At 38.1% G+C, this 20055-nt stretch overlaps 4 protein-coding genes across 8 annotated transcripts; 2 read left to right on the forward strand and 2 right to left on the reverse strand.

The window, feature by feature from the left end:
* The first annotated feature begins 70 nt into the window (after positions 1 to 70).
* Positions 71 to 2219, forward strand: LOC104757347 (proline--tRNA ligase, cytoplasmic-like). The gene is made up of 3 exons (XM_010480078.3): positions 71 to 338; positions 434 to 1787; positions 1881 to 2219. Exons 1-3 carry the CDS (start codon positions 123 to 125, stop codon positions 1943 to 1945), a joined length of 1635 nt encoding a protein of 544 aa, XP_010478380.1. The 5' UTR covers positions 71 to 122; the 3' UTR covers positions 1946 to 2219.
* Positions 2188 to 8541, reverse strand: LOC104741956 (protein CHROMATIN REMODELING 24). Its single transcript, XM_010462902.3, is given in 23 exon segments — positions 2188 to 2429; positions 2432 to 2546; positions 2657 to 2792; positions 2881 to 2949; positions 3054 to 3185; positions 3289 to 3383; positions 3474 to 3542; positions 3618 to 3729; positions 4062 to 4180; positions 4267 to 4347; positions 4449 to 4520; positions 4606 to 4815; positions 5060 to 5137; positions 5209 to 5340; positions 5469 to 5559; positions 5634 to 5689; positions 5782 to 5889; positions 6062 to 6190; positions 6419 to 6473; positions 6555 to 6685; positions 6791 to 7776; positions 7994 to 8119; positions 8218 to 8541. Coding segments are annotated over 23 exon segments (3249 nt in total). The 5' UTR covers positions 8330 to 8541; the 3' UTR covers positions 2188 to 2394.
* Positions 8542 to 9930: 1389 nt separating this feature from the next.
* Positions 9931 to 17397, forward strand: LOC104741965 (DNA polymerase delta catalytic subunit). 2 transcript variants are annotated; one of them, XR_015571799.1, is made up of 30 exons: positions 9931 to 10500; positions 10593 to 10703; positions 10782 to 10888; positions 10969 to 11128; positions 11214 to 11409; positions 11505 to 11640; positions 11730 to 11867; positions 12090 to 12167; positions 12345 to 12436; positions 12590 to 12656; positions 12745 to 12816; positions 12892 to 12978; positions 13453 to 13572; positions 13656 to 13754; positions 13869 to 13976; positions 14078 to 14173; positions 14308 to 14373; positions 14473 to 14529; positions 14657 to 14755; positions 14826 to 14905; positions 15003 to 15116; positions 15265 to 15379; positions 15442 to 15614; positions 15749 to 15820; positions 16067 to 16141; positions 16234 to 16323; positions 16409 to 16569; positions 16789 to 16856; positions 16937 to 17024; positions 17147 to 17397. XR_015571799.1 is itself a non-coding variant. In XM_010462914.2 (30 exons), the coding sequence occupies exons 1-30, from the start codon at positions 10215 to 10217 to the stop codon at positions 17232 to 17234; spliced, it is 3288 nt and encodes a 1095-aa protein (XP_010461216.2). In that variant the 5' UTR covers positions 9931 to 10214; the 3' UTR covers positions 17235 to 17397. The 2 variants fall into 2 exon arrangements, 1 of the variants encoding a protein (XP_010461216.2); XM_010462914.2 differs by having other exon boundaries at positions 14657 to 14744.
* Positions 17398 to 17424: 27 nt separating this feature from the next.
* LOC104741974 (E3 ubiquitin-protein ligase RGLG3) lies at positions 17425 to 20052 on the reverse strand. Of its 4 annotated transcripts, none has more exons than XM_087473974.1 (11): positions 19695 to 20052; positions 19522 to 19599; positions 19329 to 19413; positions 19105 to 19245; positions 18899 to 19012; positions 18646 to 18823; positions 18463 to 18568; positions 18261 to 18379; positions 17992 to 18139; positions 17825 to 17881; positions 17425 to 17715 (listed from the first exon to the last, which is right to left on the reverse strand). In XM_087473974.1, exons 2-11 carry the CDS (start codon positions 19588 to 19590, stop codon positions 17632 to 17634), a joined length of 1101 nt encoding a protein of 366 aa, XP_087330100.1. In that variant the 5' UTR covers positions 19591 to 19599; positions 19695 to 20052; the 3' UTR covers positions 17425 to 17631. The 4 variants fall into 4 exon arrangements, with proteins under 4 accessions (XP_087330100.1, XP_087330099.1, XP_019094035.1 ...); XM_087473973.1 differs by having other exon boundaries at positions 19522 to 19618; positions 19695 to 20050; XM_019238490.2 differs by having other exon boundaries at positions 17992 to 18142; positions 19695 to 20047.
* Positions 20053 to 20055: the final 3 nt, after the last annotated feature.

Here is a 20055-nt window from a genome sequence, read left to right on the forward strand (position 1 = left end):
TCTTCATCTTTGTCGGTCCAGCTTGCTATATAAGGAGTACGCGTCAAGCTAGGTTTTTTTTTTTGTATCGGCTGTTAGAGGGTAACTTTTCCATAAACCAGACCTTTAACGACGGAAAGAACATGGTGAATTCAGTGGAAGACGATTTGGGTACTAGTACTAGTTTAGGTTCCCAAATCTCCGATGAGGATTCTGTGCAGGTTGAGACAAATCAATTACTTACTGGAGAAGCCTCTGTTGTTAAATCGAGTGGAAAGAAAAGGAAAGAGATGAAGAAAGAAACTCGTCTCGGTATCTCTGTAAAGAAAGATGAAGACTTTGGGAATTGGTATTCTGAGGTATCAATCTCTCTTTTTTTAGGGTTTCATGATGCATATTTCTTCTTTCTATCCAATTAATTAAAACCTCACAATCTGAATTTTCTCTCGTTCAGGTTTGTAGATTCGGTGAATTGTTAGAATACTACGAGCAGGTAAAGGGATGCTACATTCTCAAGCCATCAGCAATGAAGATTTGGAATGTTATACGAAGGTTCTTCGATGGTGAAATCGAGAAGATGGACGTGGAGGAATACTATTTCCCTATGTTTGTATCACGTGGTTCTCTTGAGAAGGAGAAGGAACATATTAAAGGGTTTGCTCCAGAGGTTGCTTGGGTTACAAGAGCTGGTGAATCTGATTTGGAAACTCCAATTGCTCTGCGTCCAACTAGTGAGACTGTGATCTATCCTTACTTGAGCAAGTGGATAAGAGGACACAGGGATCTCCCATTGAAGATTAATCAGTGGAATAATGTTGTTAGGTGGGAGTCTAGCGACACTACGCCTTTTGTCAGGAGCCGTGAGTTCCTTTGGCAAGAAGGACACACTGCTTTTGCTACCAAAGAAGAGGCAGAGCAAGAGGTGCTTGATGTTTTGAACATTTACAGCCGCGTGTATGAAGAGCTTCTTGCAGTTCCTGTTATCAAAGGTACCAAGAGTGAGAATGAAAAGTTTGCTGGTGCTCTTGAAACCAAAAGCATTGAGGCTTTTATCCCAAGCACGGGTCGTGGTATACAAGCTGCAACGTCACATTGTTTAGGACAAAACTTTGCAAAGATGTTTGACATCACCTTTGAAGATAAGAAAGGAAAGAGATCCATGGTGTGGCAGAACTCGTGGGGAATAAGTACCAGATCGATTGGAGTAATGGTTATGACTCATGGAGATGACAAAGGCGTAGTATTCCCTCCAAAAGTGGCACCTGTTAAAGTTGTTGTGATCCAGGTTCCCATCAAAGGTGCTGTTGATGACCAAGTACTCTGTGATGCTTGTGAAGCTGTTGTATCCACCTTGCGTGAGGCTGGAATCCGTGCTAAAGCAGATACCCGCGACAACTATTCTTGTGGCTGGAAGTATGCAGATCAAGAACTTAAGGGTGCTCCTTTGAGAATTGAAATTGGACCAAGAGATTTGGCCAATGATCAAGTGAGAATAGTGAGGCGTGACACTGGAGCTAAGATGGATGTCAAGAGAGGGGACTTGATTGAACAAGTCAAGAACTTGCTGGAGAAAATCCAGAGAAACCTCTATGATGTGGCGAAGAGGAAGTTGGAAGAATGTACTCAAAAGGTTGAAACTTGGGAGGAATTTGAGGAAGCTTTGAGACAAAAGAAACTAATTTTAGCTCCATGGTGTGACGAAGTTGAAGTGGAGAAGGATGTGAGGAAGCGTAGCGGAAGTGATGAAACAGGAGGAGGAGGAGCTAAGACTTTGTGTACTCCCCTTGAGCAGCCTGAACTAAGACAAGGTTTTTTATCTGACACATTCATTAATTAATCGGTTAATTAATCTGACAAGCCTTCGTTTAAACTAATCTCTTGATTTTTTTTTTTCTCTGCAGACACTCTATGCTTCGCATCAGGAAAGCCTGCAAAGAAGTGGAGCTACTGGGGAAGAAGTTACTAAGCTCTCTCTTCTTTTAGTGTCATAAGCAAAATTGGGACTCATATACTAACTATTATGTAATTTTATTCTTCGTGGTTGGGTTAGTGAAACCTTAAAATAAGTGATTCCACCATATTCGAATAACAAAAACCATCGGGACACCAACATATCTTTGGTCTTATTCATTGATACTGTAATAGAGAGCCTTGAAATCTCTACACAGGTTGCATTTGTTAAAAGGAACGAACCAAAATCAAAGACAATTTGTGCTGAAATCTTCATTTTACTGATTATAGTTTTATGCGTTTCAGATTAAAAGATAAAATCTGGCTTAGCACACTCCTTTTTGTATCTTGTTTGCAGCAAGTCATAAGTAAAACCAAATTTGATAAGAAAGAAACAAAAAGAAAAAACCCGAGTGTTGCCATGATGGTCCTAAGCATTTCTTGCATCTTGATTTCTGTCTTTTTCTACATATTCAATCCTCTGTGCATCTTCTGACTTACTCCAAGTCAATAACTTGAGGCCCTTTTGCTACTTTCAAGTCTCCTAGTTCTCTAGTCAATTCATCAATCTGCTTCTGAATTTTTGCTCCTCCATCTGGTAGCCTTGAGACCGTACTCTGTAAGATGAAAAATGAAACTCAAAAACAGAGACTTAAGATAATGCTGAAGCTTTACACTGATGTCAGAGACTTAAGATAATGCTGAAGCTTTACACTGATGTCATTACCTTGTTTTTGAGTAGCATCGATAAACGACCGAGTCTTGCTTTGATTTCGCTTTCTGACAATTCCTTGTCGTCGATTGGGGAAATGTTGATTGTCTTATTCAAATTCACATCCTTTGGCTTGAAAGCATAGTCAGCCCTGCCAGAAAGTGTTTTCGAAATCGATGAGAGAATATACAAAAAGACCAAAACAAAAATTTGACAAAAGGCTGTTGGTGGTTATATACCCATTGATTACGGTGTCTTGTGAAATACTTGATGATGATGGGTATCCCAAGAACGACGTTGTTCCTCTCCTTTTTAAGTTGAAGAACAAATCAGAAACTGGGATTTAAAGACTGGGATTTAAAGATGAAGGAAATCTATAACTAAACAGCTGGTTTGGAGAACAAGGAGTCACCTTATTTCTTCTTCTTCATCTTTCTGTATCGCTTGAACAGGAGCTGTCTTGGAGAAAAGTAAGCTGTGATGGCTAACTCCAGCTATGCCAAGAGTTTCAAGAAACTTTACATGGGATTCTAGAGTTTCATCTCTGTCAAAACAAGCAAAGATAAGTGAATTCATATTCGAAAAATTCAAATCGAAATAAAGCATCATGACACAGTTTTTTTGCTCAGAATTCAGAGTTAGCTTACAGTTTGATCTGGTTATAGTGCTCTTCGTATAGTTGTTGTTGTGTAGGTGAAACATCGAAGCCTCCTTTGGGAAGACTGAAAAGTTCTCGAAGGTCCTAAGAGAGATATCATTTGGTATAAACAATTAGAAACAAATAAAAGAGACGCTTGGAAGCACTTAGACTACCATTTACAGCAGAATTCACCTGCTGGCTAAAGTAGCGGATTTGTTCTTTATGCTCAGTCGCAGTTTTAAACAAACCTCCCTTGTATACCTAAAAGAAAGCATATACCAAGGGTAACTCATTTACTGATCATATATATCAAAATAACAAAAATATGTCACATACCTGTTTTCTGTATATCTTCTCTTCAACAGTTGCTGAGGTCATTAACCTATAGACGATGACATCCTTTGTCTGCCCGATTCTATATGCTCGATCGACGCTCTGGTTGTCCGTACTGCATAGATAACAGAAAATCAAGTGATCAAAGTACTTTCAAGAAACTAAAAATATTAACAGCTTCCAGCACTGGAATTAGACTACATCAAGTTTCCTAGGCAAGATAAAGCATAGAAACCAAAGCACACAAGTGTTACATCATATACAATTAATATCCTATTAGAGATCCGGCAATAAGCATCTAACTAAAACTGGAAGCAAAATTGTGCTGCTTCAACAGGAAGCAAACTTGATCTTCAACAAGATAGAGATGGATTTGATAATAACAATAGATTTTTTCATAACGTTTAGACTTAGGCTGTTGAAAGAATAGTCAACAGAAATACGCACCTTGGATTCCAGGCAGGGTCAACCACAATCACACGGTCTGCCTTAGTCAGAGTAAGTCCGAGACCACCAACTTGAGAAGTCAAGAGAAATATAGGAGCCACGTGACCTTCTTGAAATTCCTAGACAATATTAAGGTTTTATAGAATTGTTAGTATGAAGACAAATGAAATGTAATGTGTCTGAGGAGAGAGAAACAAAAACCCACTTCAACAGTCTTCAATCTGTCGGGGGCTTTTGTAGTGCCATCAATTCGCAAGAAACTATAACCGTTGGAGGTAAGAGAATCCTGAAAATTCCAAGCGTATCACATAAAAAAAAACCTTCAATATATTCTAAAAACCGTTTTCTTTTGTTGGTATAAGTGAAGTTAGAAGCTAGTAGCAAAACCTGAATGAGATTAAGCATCTTCCGCGTCTGGGAGAAGATTAGAACACGGTGTCCATCTGGAATTAAATTTTCCTGAGAACAATGTAGAAAAGATGTCAGTCAAACAGACAAACATCAAAAATTAATATCACCAATTGAACCATAAATGCGATCTTACCAGTAGTGACATAATGAATGACAATTTGCAAGAGATGCTGTCATTCTTGGTCTGGAAATCATCTGTATCCACATTGTCTGCTATATGCATTGCCAATTTCTCAGCCACGCCTGCTTCTTCTTGTGTTAGTGTTGATTCCATTCCTTCTAGGACATCCTCAGCAGCCCTCTTAGTTAACAGAAGTGGGTGGTCACATATTTTCTTCAGAATCTGTTACATAACAAACAATAATTGTAAGCCGTCATATATGAACAAACAAGATTTTAAACAGGAAATATACGCTTGACGTATTTACAAACAGAGAGGAAGCCATTATTCCATGTAAAATATATATCCTAAAGGGAATTAAGCAAAGTGTATAAAGATCTGAAACTGGTCTACATTTATTTAACGAACACATGGACATATATACTTAATCAAACAAATAAAACACAAGAAGAGAGCTTCAAGTTACCGTTAGAGCTGCTAGAGGCGAACCATCAAAAGCTGACAGAACAATTTCACTCTTTAAGAAAGCTTCATATAATTGCCTCTGCAACAAAGAGATATGTATCAGTAATTCCATAGGAGAAGAATAGATCAACGTCTATTTAAGAGTTTCACCTGGCAAGCTGTTAGCCGTAGCCATACAACAATTTCGTCCTTCTTTGATAGTTTCGAGGTTGCACCATCATCACCAAACACTTCACTCTTAAGGCGCCGCAAGAAGAAAGGTTGAATATGCTCCCTCAAGTTCTATTAATCAAAAAGGAGTAAACACGAAAAAAATAAAAATTGTAAGTTCTACAGCCTACACAAACTGGAGCAACATATGTCACAAGCGAATAGAAAGCTACTCAAGCATATTTGAACTAACTAGTCACCTTTGCTACTGTTGAGCCTATCCTCTGTTCTCTATCAGAAGCATTCTTGTCAGTTCCACGAATAATGTACTGCTCATAATTCTGCTTAAACCTGTTAAAGCAAGGCTTAGATATACAAAGCTGGTAAATTGTACACTGACAAATTTGTAGATAGGAGATGGTTACCAATTCTTGTCACCGAGTAGCCCAGGGCAGCTGAAGTTGAAGAGAGCCCACAGTTCCTGTAAAATATGAAGATGGAATCAATAGGCAGAATTAGAATTGCAAGAATAAATAATAAATGGAAAGATATGGACCAGCCTCAAAACAATACCTTGAGATTGTTCTGGATTGGGGTACCACTTATAATTATACGGTGAGAACTTGGGATCTCAAGCAAACTCTTGGCCCTTTGTGTGTTGGGGTTCTTAATAAGATGTCCCTAGAAGTAAGAGAAAATACATCATACTGATATCGGTATGGAAAAAAAGTCAAAACCTACACTAGTCTTAACATCTTTACGCTTGATAGATAATAGTGCATACACATTATACCAACTATTAGTGCAAAGAGTCAGAGATGTTACAAATAATAAAAGATTGAAATATGTTTACCTCATCCAGAATCATGTAATCCCATTTGATTCCATCCTCGTCATCCTCATCAGTATAATGGTCGTCACCTTGCAAAGCCTTTGTATTGTTCCGAACGATATCATAGGTTGTAAGAAGAACACCTTTACCCTACAAAAGTTAGAGATATCCAAGTTGAAAACCCATCCCATTTCTCAAAACAACCATCATTTAACTCTGTATTTATCAGTTTAATCTTTTAAGAGCAATATGAAAATATGCTTCTATACAAATAAATATGATGTACTACGGGAAAGGGTAATAGTGTAACAAATCAAGTCAAATGTAAATGAAAACAGTGAAATCTCTCAGGATAACAATGGAAGAAAGAACATGAACCTGCAGAACGTGGTGGAGATCATATTCCCGGGCTTTCGTCGAAGTGCCATAGTATCTGTAAAAGGGAAAGAAAGACAATGAGTATACTATATTTAAAAACCAGTTCAGTATATCAATCAAAGAAAATCGCTCTTACTCCCTAGTCATTCGTGAAAGTCCCACGGTAGCTAGTTCTTTCATCCAGTGAGGCAGTAGGGTTTTGGGGGCCACCACCAATGCACGCTTGATGAGTTTGGAGTTGAACAGACCAGCAAGAAAACTACAGATCTGCCATCCAAATAAACAAAAATCAAAGATACAGAATTGTTAACAAGAAAATCAAAGATACAGAATTGTTAACAAGAAAAAAGTGTAGATTGCAGATTTACTTACCTGCATAGTTTTACCTAACCCCATATCATCTCCAAGTATTCCACCTTTCTCTTGTGTGTGTAAGGACCAAAGCCACTTCAACCCTTCCCTCTGATGTGGATATAACATTGTTGCAATGTTTCCAGGCAATGTGTAAGACAAGTTAAGGGAAGTAAAAGTGATAGACCCTTCATCCTCCAACAATCTCTCATCATAACCATGTCTTTCGGTGTTGTGGGACGGAGCTGGCTTTTTAGGCTTTCCAGGATGAATTTTCATTTCAGCTGCCTTTTCCCCAGTCAAAATGACACATTCATCATCATCATCCTCTAAGTCTCTTAGCTTGGCGGCATTCGACCGTCCGACTGTTCTTAGCTTCTCACTTGCCTCTATATGTCTAGTAGTCTTCAGACTTTGGCCGACTTCTTTGTGTTTTCCCTTCCCACGGTCAAGATTGTATCCCTGCCTATTATCTTCAGACTTATTGTAAAAGTGCTGTCCAGAAAATGAGCTTTGCTTTCCAACATTCGAAACTCTTTCTCCCCATTCGCTTGAAAACTCATCACTAGTTTCCTCTTCCCGGATGGCAACAGCAGCATTGCCTTGCTTGTCCTTGAGACTATCAACGCCAGCATTACATGTAGTAACCACATCTGACGAGGACTTGGATAGATCTGAAAACGAGGAATTGGCGTCCTCAAAATCAAGATTATCAACCTGGCTCTTATTAACTCCACCGGCATCAAATTGGTTAACTTTCTTCTTCTGAATTGACATTGTCCCAAGCTTAGAAGTGAGATCATCCAAAATATCCATGATCTCGTTCCTTCCTCCAACATCTTGTCTTTCCTCTTTTTGCTTCAACTGAGGTGAAGGCGAAGCAAAGTCTGTGATTATGGAAAAGTTAGGCTCCTCACCCAGCTCTGTCTTAGCTTCCTCTGATTCATCCCAAGATGTGAAATCGTTCTTAGCTCCATCGCTCTCGAGTGATGATGACTCCCCTTTAGCTGATTCAAACATGATGAAAAGACAAACGGAATCGAGTAAACAACTTTATCTGACGCAATTTAGTAACAACTGTAAAAGAAGGGAAATCAAACAAAAACCCAGATTTCGATAAACCCTAATTTCAAAATAAAGCTAGTAGAGAACAAAATCGGAATACATCATCAATGGGAACACTCAGTTCTTTCGGTAAACAAAAACCCTAAAAATCAGGAGTACCTGGGGAATCGAAATCGACCAAATCAGGATCTTCGTCATCTAAATCAGATAAGTCTTCCTTAGGCAAGGCCTTGCAGAGACGACGTCTTCCAGCAAGCTTAATCATGGACTTGTTCGTTTCTCCATCTGAAACCCCCCAAAAAATAAAACTCAAAAATCAAAATCGAAGACAGAAACGAATCAGAAAACACAGAACAAAACAATAGAGGAGAGAATAATCGTACGGGAAGAAGAGGGAGGCTGTTTAGGAGGCGCAGAAAGATCCTGGAGGATACTATAGTGTCGATCGTTCAAGCTCTGAGGTTTTCTTCTATGGCTGGCCGTATTGTCCGCCATTGCTTACAACACTGTTTTGTGGAGATGAGTTTTGTGTTTTCGTAAGGATCGATTTCAAATATATCGAGAGAGAAAAGTCTGAGAAGAAGACGAAGAGAATGTTTGGAATCCCGCCTTTCCTCTGATTTTTTGAAATTTGAAGATTTTCTCAGTTTCCGATACAAATGGCTCTCTCTCTCTCTCTCTCTCTCTGATTTAACCTAAAAATAAATGTTTTATTAGCTTTCTTTTTTTTTGTCAACAAAATATTAATTTATTTCTTTTTATGTAAAACACAATATTTTTTTGAAATTGTTATGGTGGTGGAGTCATATTTTTTTGAAATTGGTTGCGTTGTTCTTACAAGAAGAAAAATGAAAAATTTGATTGCTAAATTGTTTAGACGATAGGAACAAGCATATAGTGGTACAGTTTTCGTTTGATTCAACTGATTAAAAAAATAAAATAACTTGTAAAGAATCAATCTACGTAAAAGCTCAAAGAGAGACTTCTCTAAATCGATAGTTTGAAGTGGAACTCGAGGAGACCGTGTGTGTGTGTGTGGATACCTATGTGGAACAAAGGTGAGGCGTTTCCGCATTGTTCTTATCTATTTTCAAATTTTCATCTGTAAAGATGGCTTTGGATGATGTGGAGGTGATTAATCTTATCTATACTAATGTTGTTGCAAAAATTTTGAGAATGGCTTTTGGATGAGAGCTTTATTCCTTAATATGATGATTGAGCCTAGTACTACTAGTATGTTGTTACCATAACGAGAGAAATTTGGAGTAATATACCTTTGGTGGTAACAACCAATATCGATATATAAATGGGCAAGTTCACATTCAAGACTTATCTCTTAATTGGGTTGCTCTACCTCTTATCTAGTGAATGAAGGAGTAGTGCAAAACTGCTTTATTAACCAAACCACATTAAGCCCCCGAGATACAATAAGAGATAGAGGTTGTGAGTTGTACCTTTTGAGGAGACGATCGGATAACCACAAAATAGGTCCGACCTGACTGAGAGATGATATACGCATGTTCTAATCGTGTTTTTGCCATAAAACCAAGCTCCACTAATGAATTTGACTCCGCAACCTTTAGCTTCTAAAGTGTTACCATCGATTGTCTTAGTAACGAAATACCAAAATGTATTAAAAAGAGGTCGAATAGTAGACGTCTATGAATCAAACCGTATAAACGTGTCATGATTCATCCCTAAAGGAGAGGTTTGAAGACCGGGTAAACAATGAACAACGATTCAGTTTATATCACACAATAGACCTCTCTTATAAGATTGTCTCTATTAATTTTACAATTACTCGTATATTCTTTGACTTCAAACTTCATACGTATAATGTCAAGACAAAAAAAAAACTTCATACTTAGAAGCACTTAAACATATTTCATTTGGTCATCAGATTAAATTCAAAATAATTGCGACCACAAAACAAAGTTAATAGTAGCATTTGTCTAGGGACTTAAAGAAAAATTCCCAAATAAAAATCTCTCACATTAAAAAAACATGGCCTCTCTCTCTCTAGTAGTCCTGGGCAAAAAAACGGACCCGAGGACCTGAACCGGAACCGGAACCGACCCGACCCGAAATCCGGGTTTGGGGCGGGTTCGGTTATAGGCTTTTTACACCATTGGTTCCTATATATGTATACCCGTGGGCATCGTTTAGGTTCGGGTCCTCGGGTCTTCGAGTTCGGTTTGGGAAAAACATGGCCTCTCTCTCTCTCTCTCTCTAGTCTCACTCTCACATAGCAAAACCCTTAAAACTGGCGGGAATTTACTCACAGTAGTCTCTATACTCTTCACTTCTTCTTCTCTCAGACCTTCGCGAGGGCTCTTACTGACACGTTCTTCTTCATCTTTTTCCCGCTCACCCGAAAAACATGAATAGAGGCGGCGGCAATTCCAAAAAGCGACCGCCTCCGTCAAATCCCCCACCGGCGGTAAAGCATCGAGCCACCGGTAATTCAACACCATCTCCGGCCATCGGAACCCTAGAAGATGATTTTATGGTGGAAGAAGACGTGTTTCTTGACGAGGCTCTCTTGTACGGCGAAGACGACGAAGAATCCCTAATTCTCCGTGACATCGAGGAGCGTGAATCGCGTTCTTCCGCTTGGGCTCGACCTCCGCTCTCACCTGCTTATCTCTCAAATTCGCAGAGTATCAGTTGAGTGTTTTTCTTAATTCGTCTTTGGGTTATTCTTCATCTTGTGATTTTGCTGGGAAATTGCTGAACACTTCGATTTAAATGTTATTAGTTTTCCAACAATTGGAGATTGACTCTATAGTTTCGGAGACTCATAAGGAGCTGTTACCGGGTTCTTCAGGGCAAGCTCCAATCATTAGGATGTTTGGGGTTACCAAAGAAGGTTAGTGTTTTTGCTCTTTGTTCAACATGGGGAAACGATTTCGTTGGATCTGAGCTTACATTTGTGGTATATTGTCAGGTAACAGTGTATGTTGCTTTGTTCATGGATTTGAGCCCTACTTCTACATTGCTTGCCCTCCTGGTATGGGACCTGACGATATTTCTCAATTCCATCAGACTCTCGAGGTATTTAAATATGCAGGCCAAATAGATGACTATTCTCGAGGTATGTTGTTTTGTTTTAAAGCTCATTTTGACTCATTCAGGGAAGGATGAGGGAATCCAATAAAAATGCCAAGGTCCCGAAGTTTGTCCGTCGTATAGAAATGGTGCAGAAAAGAAGCATTATGTATTACCAACAGCAAAAATCCCAAAATTTTCTGAAGATTACAGTTGCATTACCGACTATGGTAGCCAGCTGTCGCGGTATGACTCCCAAAATGTTTGTGCTTTATGGGTTTACTACTATCTCCTTTACTGATTTTTGTAATTGCAATGATTTAATTGGTAGGTATCCTTGATAGAGGCTTACAAATTGATGGATTGGGTATGAAGAGCTTCCAAACATTTGAGAGCAATATTCTTTTCGTTCTACGTTTCATGGTTGATCGTGATATTGTCGGAGGAAATTGGATTGAAGTACCTACTGGGAAATATAAGAAGAATGCAAGGACTTTGTCATACTGCCAGTTGGAGTTCCATTGCCTGTATCCTCATCTGAATTTATTTTCTGGGGCAATAATTTGTTTATCTAGTAACATATTCTATATTATGTCGTGGCTTTCTTTAACATGGGGTTTAGGTACTCAGATCTAATCAGTCATGCTGCAGAAGGTGAATACTCAAAAATGGCTCCCTTCCGTGTACTAAGTTTTGATATTGAGTGCGCAGGTCGTAAAGGACACTTTCCTGAGGCTAAGCATGATCCTGTAATCCAGGTTAGCTGTTTTTGTTATATTATGATATCCCTTACTTATTACCTCTGTTCGCACTCCCTTTGAAACGACATTCTCTTTGCTTTTTCTAGATAGCGAACCTTGTTACTCTTCAGGGAGAGGATCACCCATTTGTACGCAATGTCATGACTCTTAAGTCATGTGCTCCAATCGTAGGCGTAGATGTCATGTCTTTTGAAACAGAAAGAGAAGTCTTGCTTGCTTGGAGGGTACTGTTTTTGCTTTTATCCTCTTTCATTCTTAGATGTGCTTTACTTTCTCTTTATCTGTTTTTTGGCACCTTCGCTTGCAAAAGTAAGTTCTATTACAGTTTCATAAATCTGGGAAGACTCCGTGAAAAAGATTCAGTAAACTTTATGTTGCCACTGCAATATTGTTGTGGGCTTAGTGAAGCATGTTTTCTGCTGATGTATAAGATGTATTGGCTGCAGGATTTGATTCGTGATGTTGATCCTGATATCATCATTGGTTATAACATCTGCAAATTCGATTTACCTTACCTGATTGAGGTACTTGAACATTATCTTTTACTTTTATTGACAAATTATTATCACCTATGGTTAGCAGAAGCGTGCTTTTCATTCTCATAGCATTCTATATGTATTATTGCTATGCGCCGCTGTGCTGTATGGTGTATATGTGATGAATCTATTACCTATAAAATATTCTGTTTTTTTTATTCTCAGAGAGCTGCAACACTAGGAATAGAGGAATTTCCTCTTCTTGGTCGTGTAAAGAACAGTAGGGTCCGGATCAGAGACTCAACATTTTCATCGAGGTGATGTAGGAGTAGCTGGTTGCTTGCAATTTTCCCTCACTTTCTTCTTTATTTTTTCTGTTATGCTTCATACTTTCTGTGGCTCATGAGTTCTTCAACCTCGCATGTTATGATATCATATTGCTTTCCATATTAATATGTGTCATGTTTCAGACAACAAGGGATAAGGGAAAGTAAAGAAACCACAATTGAAGGAAGATTTCAATTTGACCTGATTCAGGTTTCTGTCGTCAACAATCATTTTGGTTTAGTCATCCTTAGATTGTTTGTTTGTAACATCAACCTAACTCGTCATGTAATTATTGTAGGCAATACATAGAGACCACAAATTAAGTTCTTATTCGCTGAATTCTGTCTCAGCTCACTTTCTTTCCGAGCAGGTGAAACCGAGTAATTATGTTGAATTGCTTGTTATTTCTATTTTTCCATGTGGCTTACCTGGTTTTCTTCTTCAGAAAGAGGATGTCCATCATTCTATAATAACTGATCTCCAAAATGGGAATGCGGAAACCAGGAGGCGTCTTGCTGTTTATTGTTTGAAGGTACTTTCGTTTATTCTGGATTATTGCTGCCTTTGTCCTCTTGCATTGCCTGTTATTACACAAATTTAAGATTTTCTAACTAGCTATCAAGCTTGTCTAACTACCTCAAAGTCCTATTGCATGTTGTCCAACTCCCACCCTTCCTAGTGTAAAAGATGAACATCGATGTGTTTATTATTCTTTTTTACTTCTCTGCTTATACTTGTGTACGTGTAGCAAGAGGACCCTTGTAGATAAGAACATTGTAAAAAGCCTTACTTAATCATTTGGGTTCATAATGAGGTTTTTGGGCATTATGAATGTGATGTAGGTTTGAAGGACTTTTGACAATTGCTAGCGATATTAGTGACACAGAATAATGTGTTTTGAAGGAAATGTGAAAGGATGTTCAGACACTAATTCTGTTATCTCTCTATTAATAGTCCATCAACTGAATACTAAGAGAAGTCACCACGTTCCTCTTTGCTGTTACAGGATGCATATCTCCCTCAGAGGCTTCTGGACAAACTGATGTTTATATATAATTATGTCGAAATGGCTCGTGTAACTGGTGTCCCTATTTCCTTCCTTCTTGCTAGAGGACAGAGTATCAAGGTATTTCTCAACTAATAGTTTCTGGATATGTTTTTAAGTTTACTAAGGTGGCTGATATTTAGTGTCTCAAATATTGCTTCTAGGTTCTATCTCAGCTTCTTAGGAAAGCTAAACAGAAAAATATGGTTCTTCCGAATGCTAAACAGTCAGGGTCCGAACAAGGAACTTATGAAGGCGCAACTGTAAGTTGGTGATTTACGGGTCTAACATTTATTTTTCGCCTGTCCTTTGTATTAGTTCAACACTTCCACTGTTCTGACATGTCGGCTGTTTTGGATGTTTCAAATGATATTCAGGTCTTAGAAGCAAGAACAGGTTTCTATGAAAAACCAATTGCAACTTTGGATTTTGCTTCACTGTACCCGTCAATTATGATGGCATATAATCTGTGCTACTGCACCTTGGTAATTCTTTTGATATTTCCGTTTTAACTGCTAGTTATTTTATCATCTGTTGTTTATACACCTTCTTAATTTGGGAGCATTCCATGTTCTTGTCTTTGAAGGTGACACCTGAAGATGTACGCAAACTGAATCTTCCACCTGAACATGTCACTAGAACTCCATCAGGGGACACATTTGTTAAGCAGAGCTTGCAAAAGGTTGCGACATTTAGTTAAATTAACTATCCTCAAGTACCTCAAATCCTGTTGAATAATTTCTTTCAGGAAACACGACCAATTCATTAATTCAGGGAATACAACAGTTTATAAACAAAGCAAATAATCCATTTCAGGGTATACTTCCAGAAATTCTCGAAGAGCTTCTTACTGCCCGTAAAAGAGCCAAAGCAGATTTAAAGGTAAACTAAACATTTGATTCTGAAGAAACTCTTGCAGTATGTGCGTATCTGTGTACAGCTTTCAATTACTACTACTGTAACTGGCATTGTCCATTTTAGGAGGCTAAGGACCCCCTTGCAAAGGCTGTTTTAGACGGTAGGCAGTTGGCATTGAAGGTGAACTTCTTACTGTCAATTTATTTAATTTAGTCATTCAGGAAAATGATTTCAATGTTCTGAAAATTTTGAACAATATTTCTCGTGTAAACTGCTCTTTTACATTTGCTTTCTACTGTTGTCTCAGATCAGTGCAAATTCTGTCTATGGGTTTACGGGAGCCACTATTGGGCAGTTACCATGCTTAGAAATATCCTCAAGTGTAACTAGCTATGGTATTTCTTTTGTAAGCACTGCAACTTTTCTAGACATGTACCCTTATAGGTTTATTCTGATGGATTTGTATCTTTCTGAAGGTCGTCAGATGATTGAACAAACGAAGAAACTTGTGGAAGATAAATTCACAACACTAGGCGGGTATGAATACAATGCAGAGGTAAATTTTCAAATAATTACTTGTTGTATGGAAAAGACAGAGTGAGGTATATGTTTCTTCTTATATTTATTGAACTTGATGGATAATGACGTATTAGGTCATTTATGGAGACACGGATTCAGTCATGGTGCAATTTGGAGTATCGGATGTAGAAACTGCGATGAACTTGGGGAGGGAAGCTGCGGAACATATTAGCGGAACTTTTATCAAAGTAAGTAACTTTTTTCTGCTAGGAGTATATCATAAACTTCTCCCTAATCCCTGGGGTAGAGGTGCAAGATTACGTGATTTTCCTGAAAACAAAATATAACAAGGCTGAATCGTTCTATGTTTCTTGATTGTGTATGATGTCAATAAAGCCCATCAAATTGGAGTTTGAAAAGGTTTATTTCCCCTATCTGCTGATTAACAAGAAGAGGTATGCTGGTTTGCTATGGACAAATCCTCAACAGTTTGACAAAATGGACACCAAAGGTAAATCTTTGTAATTTCACAGCTTCTCTCTTATTTATTTTCTGACTAAATATCTCTGGCAGGAATCGAGACAGTACGAAGAGATAATTGTTTACTGGTTAAGAACCTCGTGACTGAGAGTCTTAACAAAATTCTTATTGATAGAGATGTTCCAGGCGCAGCTGAGTATGTTAAGAAAACCATTTCGGATCTTCTCATGAACCGTATTGACTTATCACTTTTGGTGATTACAAAGGTAATATGCTGTGCTTGATTTATTTTCATTTGAAGTTGTATTGCCTGAAAGCGTATGGTCATGATTAAAGCCATCTGTGAAAACTAACACAAGAATCAACCTATAATGCTCCTGATGTGTTTCTCAAATCATAGGGTCTAACGAAAGCAGGAGATGATTATGAAGTTAAATCAGCTCATGGTGAACTTGCTGAACGCATGCGTAAGGTTTGTGGTACTCTTTATTTTTTCATCTATCATTGACATGATAAAGCATTTTCATTATATTTTAAGATAACTCTTGACCGTTTCCTTTTGTCAAGAAACATGTACAAATGTGTCTAGGGAGATTTTCATTCCTTCATTCTTTTGGTGAATATATGTACAGAGGTTTCTCTGACGCTGAGATCTATTTTACGGTGTCTGATGACCTATCATGTGAAATATGACAGTGTTTGCTTTCATATGTGACAGAGGGATGCTGCTACAGCGCCAAATGTTGGGGATCGAGTGCCGTATGTTATTATAAAAGCTGCTAAAGGTGCCAAGGTAGCTTTCGTGTCAACCTTATTTTTATAGTTTTTCATAAACTTTTGAGGTCATTATCTTCTACCGTGCTTATCTCATTTGATATCAAATAGGCTTATGAACGGTCAGAAGATCCTATCTACGTGCTACAAAATAACATCCCTATAGACCCAAATTACTACTTGGAGAATCAGATTAGCAAGGTCAGTTTGAAGTGGGGTTTGTCTATAAGTTTATTCTATACTCTCTATTCTGGTAATTGGAAGATAAAGCAGATGTTTTTTTCAGCCACTGCTTAGGATTTTTGAGCCAGTCTTGAAAAATGCTAGCAAGGAACTTCTCCACGGAAGTCACACTAGGTCAATATCAATTGCTACTCCTTCAAACAGCGGCATAATGAAATTTGCTAAGAAACAACTGAGCTGTGTTGGCTGCAAAGTTCCGATCAGGTACATTGTGGTTCCTTGCCTACGTTATTGTTCATGTTCACTTTTGAAGAATATTAGGATCCTGCAAGTTCAACGTGATCCTTGATTCTCAGTTCCTGATCTGTATTTGTTTCTATGTCTTCCAAATTCCTTATCATTTGATTGTTTGTTCTTGCAATCTTGTTTATCTGATTCCATATATGGTATCTGCTTATCAATTTTCACTTTAACTTGAAGCAGCAATGGAACACTATGCGCAAGTTGCAAGGGAAGAGAAGCCGAGTTGTACTGCAAAAACGTGTCTCAAGGTATGCTACATTGCTACCGTTATTCTCGTTTCTATAGACTTGATCTATCAGGAATATTTAAATATTTCGTGAAAATTCAGTGGCGGACCTAGAAGAAGTTTTTGGGAGGCTGTGGACCCAGTGCCAGGAGTGTCAAGGCTCTCTCCATCAAGATGTCTTGTGCACCAGGTTTGCTTATATATCTTTCCCATATCTATATTAAATAGATTAGTCTTTGGATAGGTAATAATACCGTCATAGGTTCTGACTTCTGATCCAACTTTATCATAATTTCTTATTGGTCTTGACAGTCGAGATTGTCCTATATTTTACCGGAGAATGAAAGCACAAAAAGACATGGCTGTGGCCAAGCAACAACTCGAACGCTGGAGCTTCTAAATAGAAGGTTGTTTTGAGCTCTCTATTGGCTTCTTTGCTGTTAAATCTTCCGTATGTTTAGAACTTGTAGGTCTTAATAGGCTTTGGGATGTTATAAAAAGGACATCTTTTGCTTCTTTGTACGTAGCTTTTGATTAATACAGAGGGAATTCGTTGTCTTGCATATCTCCTAGTTTCGGCAGGCTAAGAATTTGGGGAATTCATTAAATTCATAGAACTTCACGGCCACTGCAAATACATACGAACTACAACTCAAGATTTAGGTATTATTTTTCTTATGGTTGGACTGTACAAGGTGCTACACAAGTATGAACATGAATCTCAAGTGCGTAACCAGTTAACCATATGTCTTTTGCCTCATCTCTAGCGTCCTTGAGTTTCCCAGAGTTTTACTGAGTCAAGTGTACAGCCTTATCCTTGTTGTTATAGGTTGTCTGCACATTGGGCATGTTGTGACAACCACGCCGCATTCCTTGCATGTCTTCATTTGAAATCGAAAGCATCAGAAATGTCACAAAACCAATCTGGAAGCAGCACAGTTCATAGAAAATACAAAAGTGTACTTTTTTTTGTTTATAAATTTCACTTACCGTATGACCGCAGCTAAAAGCCATGTCCTTTGGATTCGTTAAGCAAATCGGGCATACCTTATTTTTAAAAATGAATGTAAATCTCAGTGTCAGAGAAACTGAGTGTGTACTCATTAACAAAAGAAGACCCAACAAAGGCGAAAAAAAAAAGAAACAAGAGAATTTACCGGCGCTGTAGCAGGACCTGTTCTGTCACTTTTCTCTGCAGTTTCTGTCATAGGATGTGGCACCGATCTAATAGCATTGTCACGCTCTATAACCTCCGGTGGTGGCGGGAGTGGCTTATGGTGCAGATAAGAACTGCGCTCTGGTTTTCTACTGTTCATAAGCACAATCGTAGGTTGGTTTTGGTTTGCAACTTTCCAAGAATCTAATGCAATAAAACTTTATAAACAGTGATACAAGAAGTTAAGGTATAAACTTTACTCTCACTTACTTGAGACTTAATGTAGCCTTGTACTGAAAAGGGATCTCCATGAGAGCTGCAAGTGCAAAAGCAGCCTCCTTTTTAGCCGCATCTTTGTGCTCCGACATTATCTTTGTGAAGTTTACAAACTATAAAACGGAACAGAGTTTTGTCACGAATCACCATATCGAGAAAATATGCAATTGCTATTCAGGGTTCTCTTATAATCTACCTGGAAGTTATCGAACTCACGGTGAGGGATATTGTCATCGAACTGTTTCATTGTATCCCATGGTCCATCTCCTACTCCAACCAAGACGATTGACAATGGATAATGGCTGGAATTTTTAACCGAAAATTAGTATGAATATAAATTACATTATCATGAATCTAAGCTTATTGAGTAGTAAGTTACCTAGCTGCCATTATAGAGTTCATAGTAGCTTCTTCCTGTGGACTAAGTCGACCAAGTGGAACATCTGGATTCCTTGTAACCTGACCATCTGCAATAATGACGAGAACATGGTATTGCATGTTATTCTGCTCAACTATGTTGATGGCAGCATCAATAACCGGTGCAAACGAGGTAGGTCCTGTGCAGCAAAAACACAGATTAATCTTTTACTATAAAAGAGTCCTTATGATAAATTTGCAGTAAGAGAAATTACCAGATAACTTCAAATGTGGAACAATCTCTCTATATCGTTTAACAGCGTTTTCCAATCCTTGGCAGCTTTTGTTCTCGGGATAAAAGCTGAATACATATTGATCGCGTGTTGTTGCTGCAGGAAGAGGAGGGGATACATACATTGAAGCCATTCAGAACTTTTCTGAATCTACTTCATCTTGAAAGCAAGTTAGTAAGAAAACTTACCATCGCCAAAACCAAAACAAGGTATAAGATCATCTTCATCAAAGGGAGACAAAGTACGACCAATTATAGATATTGCTTGCTCATATGGATTCTGTCTTTTACCAATGGCATGAAGGCTTTTTCTATTGAATGAATATCTTCCTGGAGATTCATAACATTAAGTCTAAAACCATTGAGTCGTCTCATCAACATGTGAAGCATTTTCTTAAAAAATCAAAAATTACCTGTCCACTCATTACTCTTGGTAAAGTCAATTCCTAGAATCAGATTTGAAGATTCAAGTCCAGCTTCTCTCAAAGAAGTTATCACCTAATATAGCAAAGTGCACAACAAGATACTTCTTATCCAACTCATCAATTTGAAAAAAAGATTCAATAATCAAGAAATCAAAGAAATAGATTGGTGAAGTTATGAGACCTGATCCAAGCTGCTGAAATGATCAGCGATATATGAAGGTTGCTGATTACTTTTATTCCCTCTGTTCATTGCAAAACTCTGTAGCACAAGCCCCAATCTTCTTGAGAAGAAAATAATCAAAAATCAGAATTTAAAAGCCACTGTTACTAAGTGCCAAAGCATATATATTCAACCTGGAGGTTGTTGAAAACCCAAAAAGACTTCTTCTCACAGAATCTTTATTTTTTTTTTTTTGTAAAAAGAAATCTTTTTTCCTGGAGATTATCTTCTTACAGAAGATTAGTTTATTGAAAAAGATAACACAAAAAGAGGAATATGAAGAAATATAAAAAAAGGAAACACAAGAGTGGGTTTTGTTGAATCTTGAAAGTTAGTGGAACGTGACCCCCCTTTGCTTGCGGCGGCAAATAATCAAAAGCGTATTTTGCTCTCTCACACGCCATCATCAATCTAGAACCATTTTTATTTGGTCTCTCTTCTGCGCCATTAATGATTTATCCTAAACCCCAAAAAAACAAAAAAGATTAACGTGGA

The sequence above is a fragment of the Camelina sativa genome, chromosome 2 (assembly GCF_030686135.1).
Source record: "Camelina sativa cultivar CO46 ecotype springtype chromosome 2, ASM3068613v1".
In the NCBI taxonomy this organism is placed as follows: domain Eukaryota; kingdom Viridiplantae; phylum Streptophyta; class Magnoliopsida; order Brassicales; family Brassicaceae; genus Camelina; species Camelina sativa.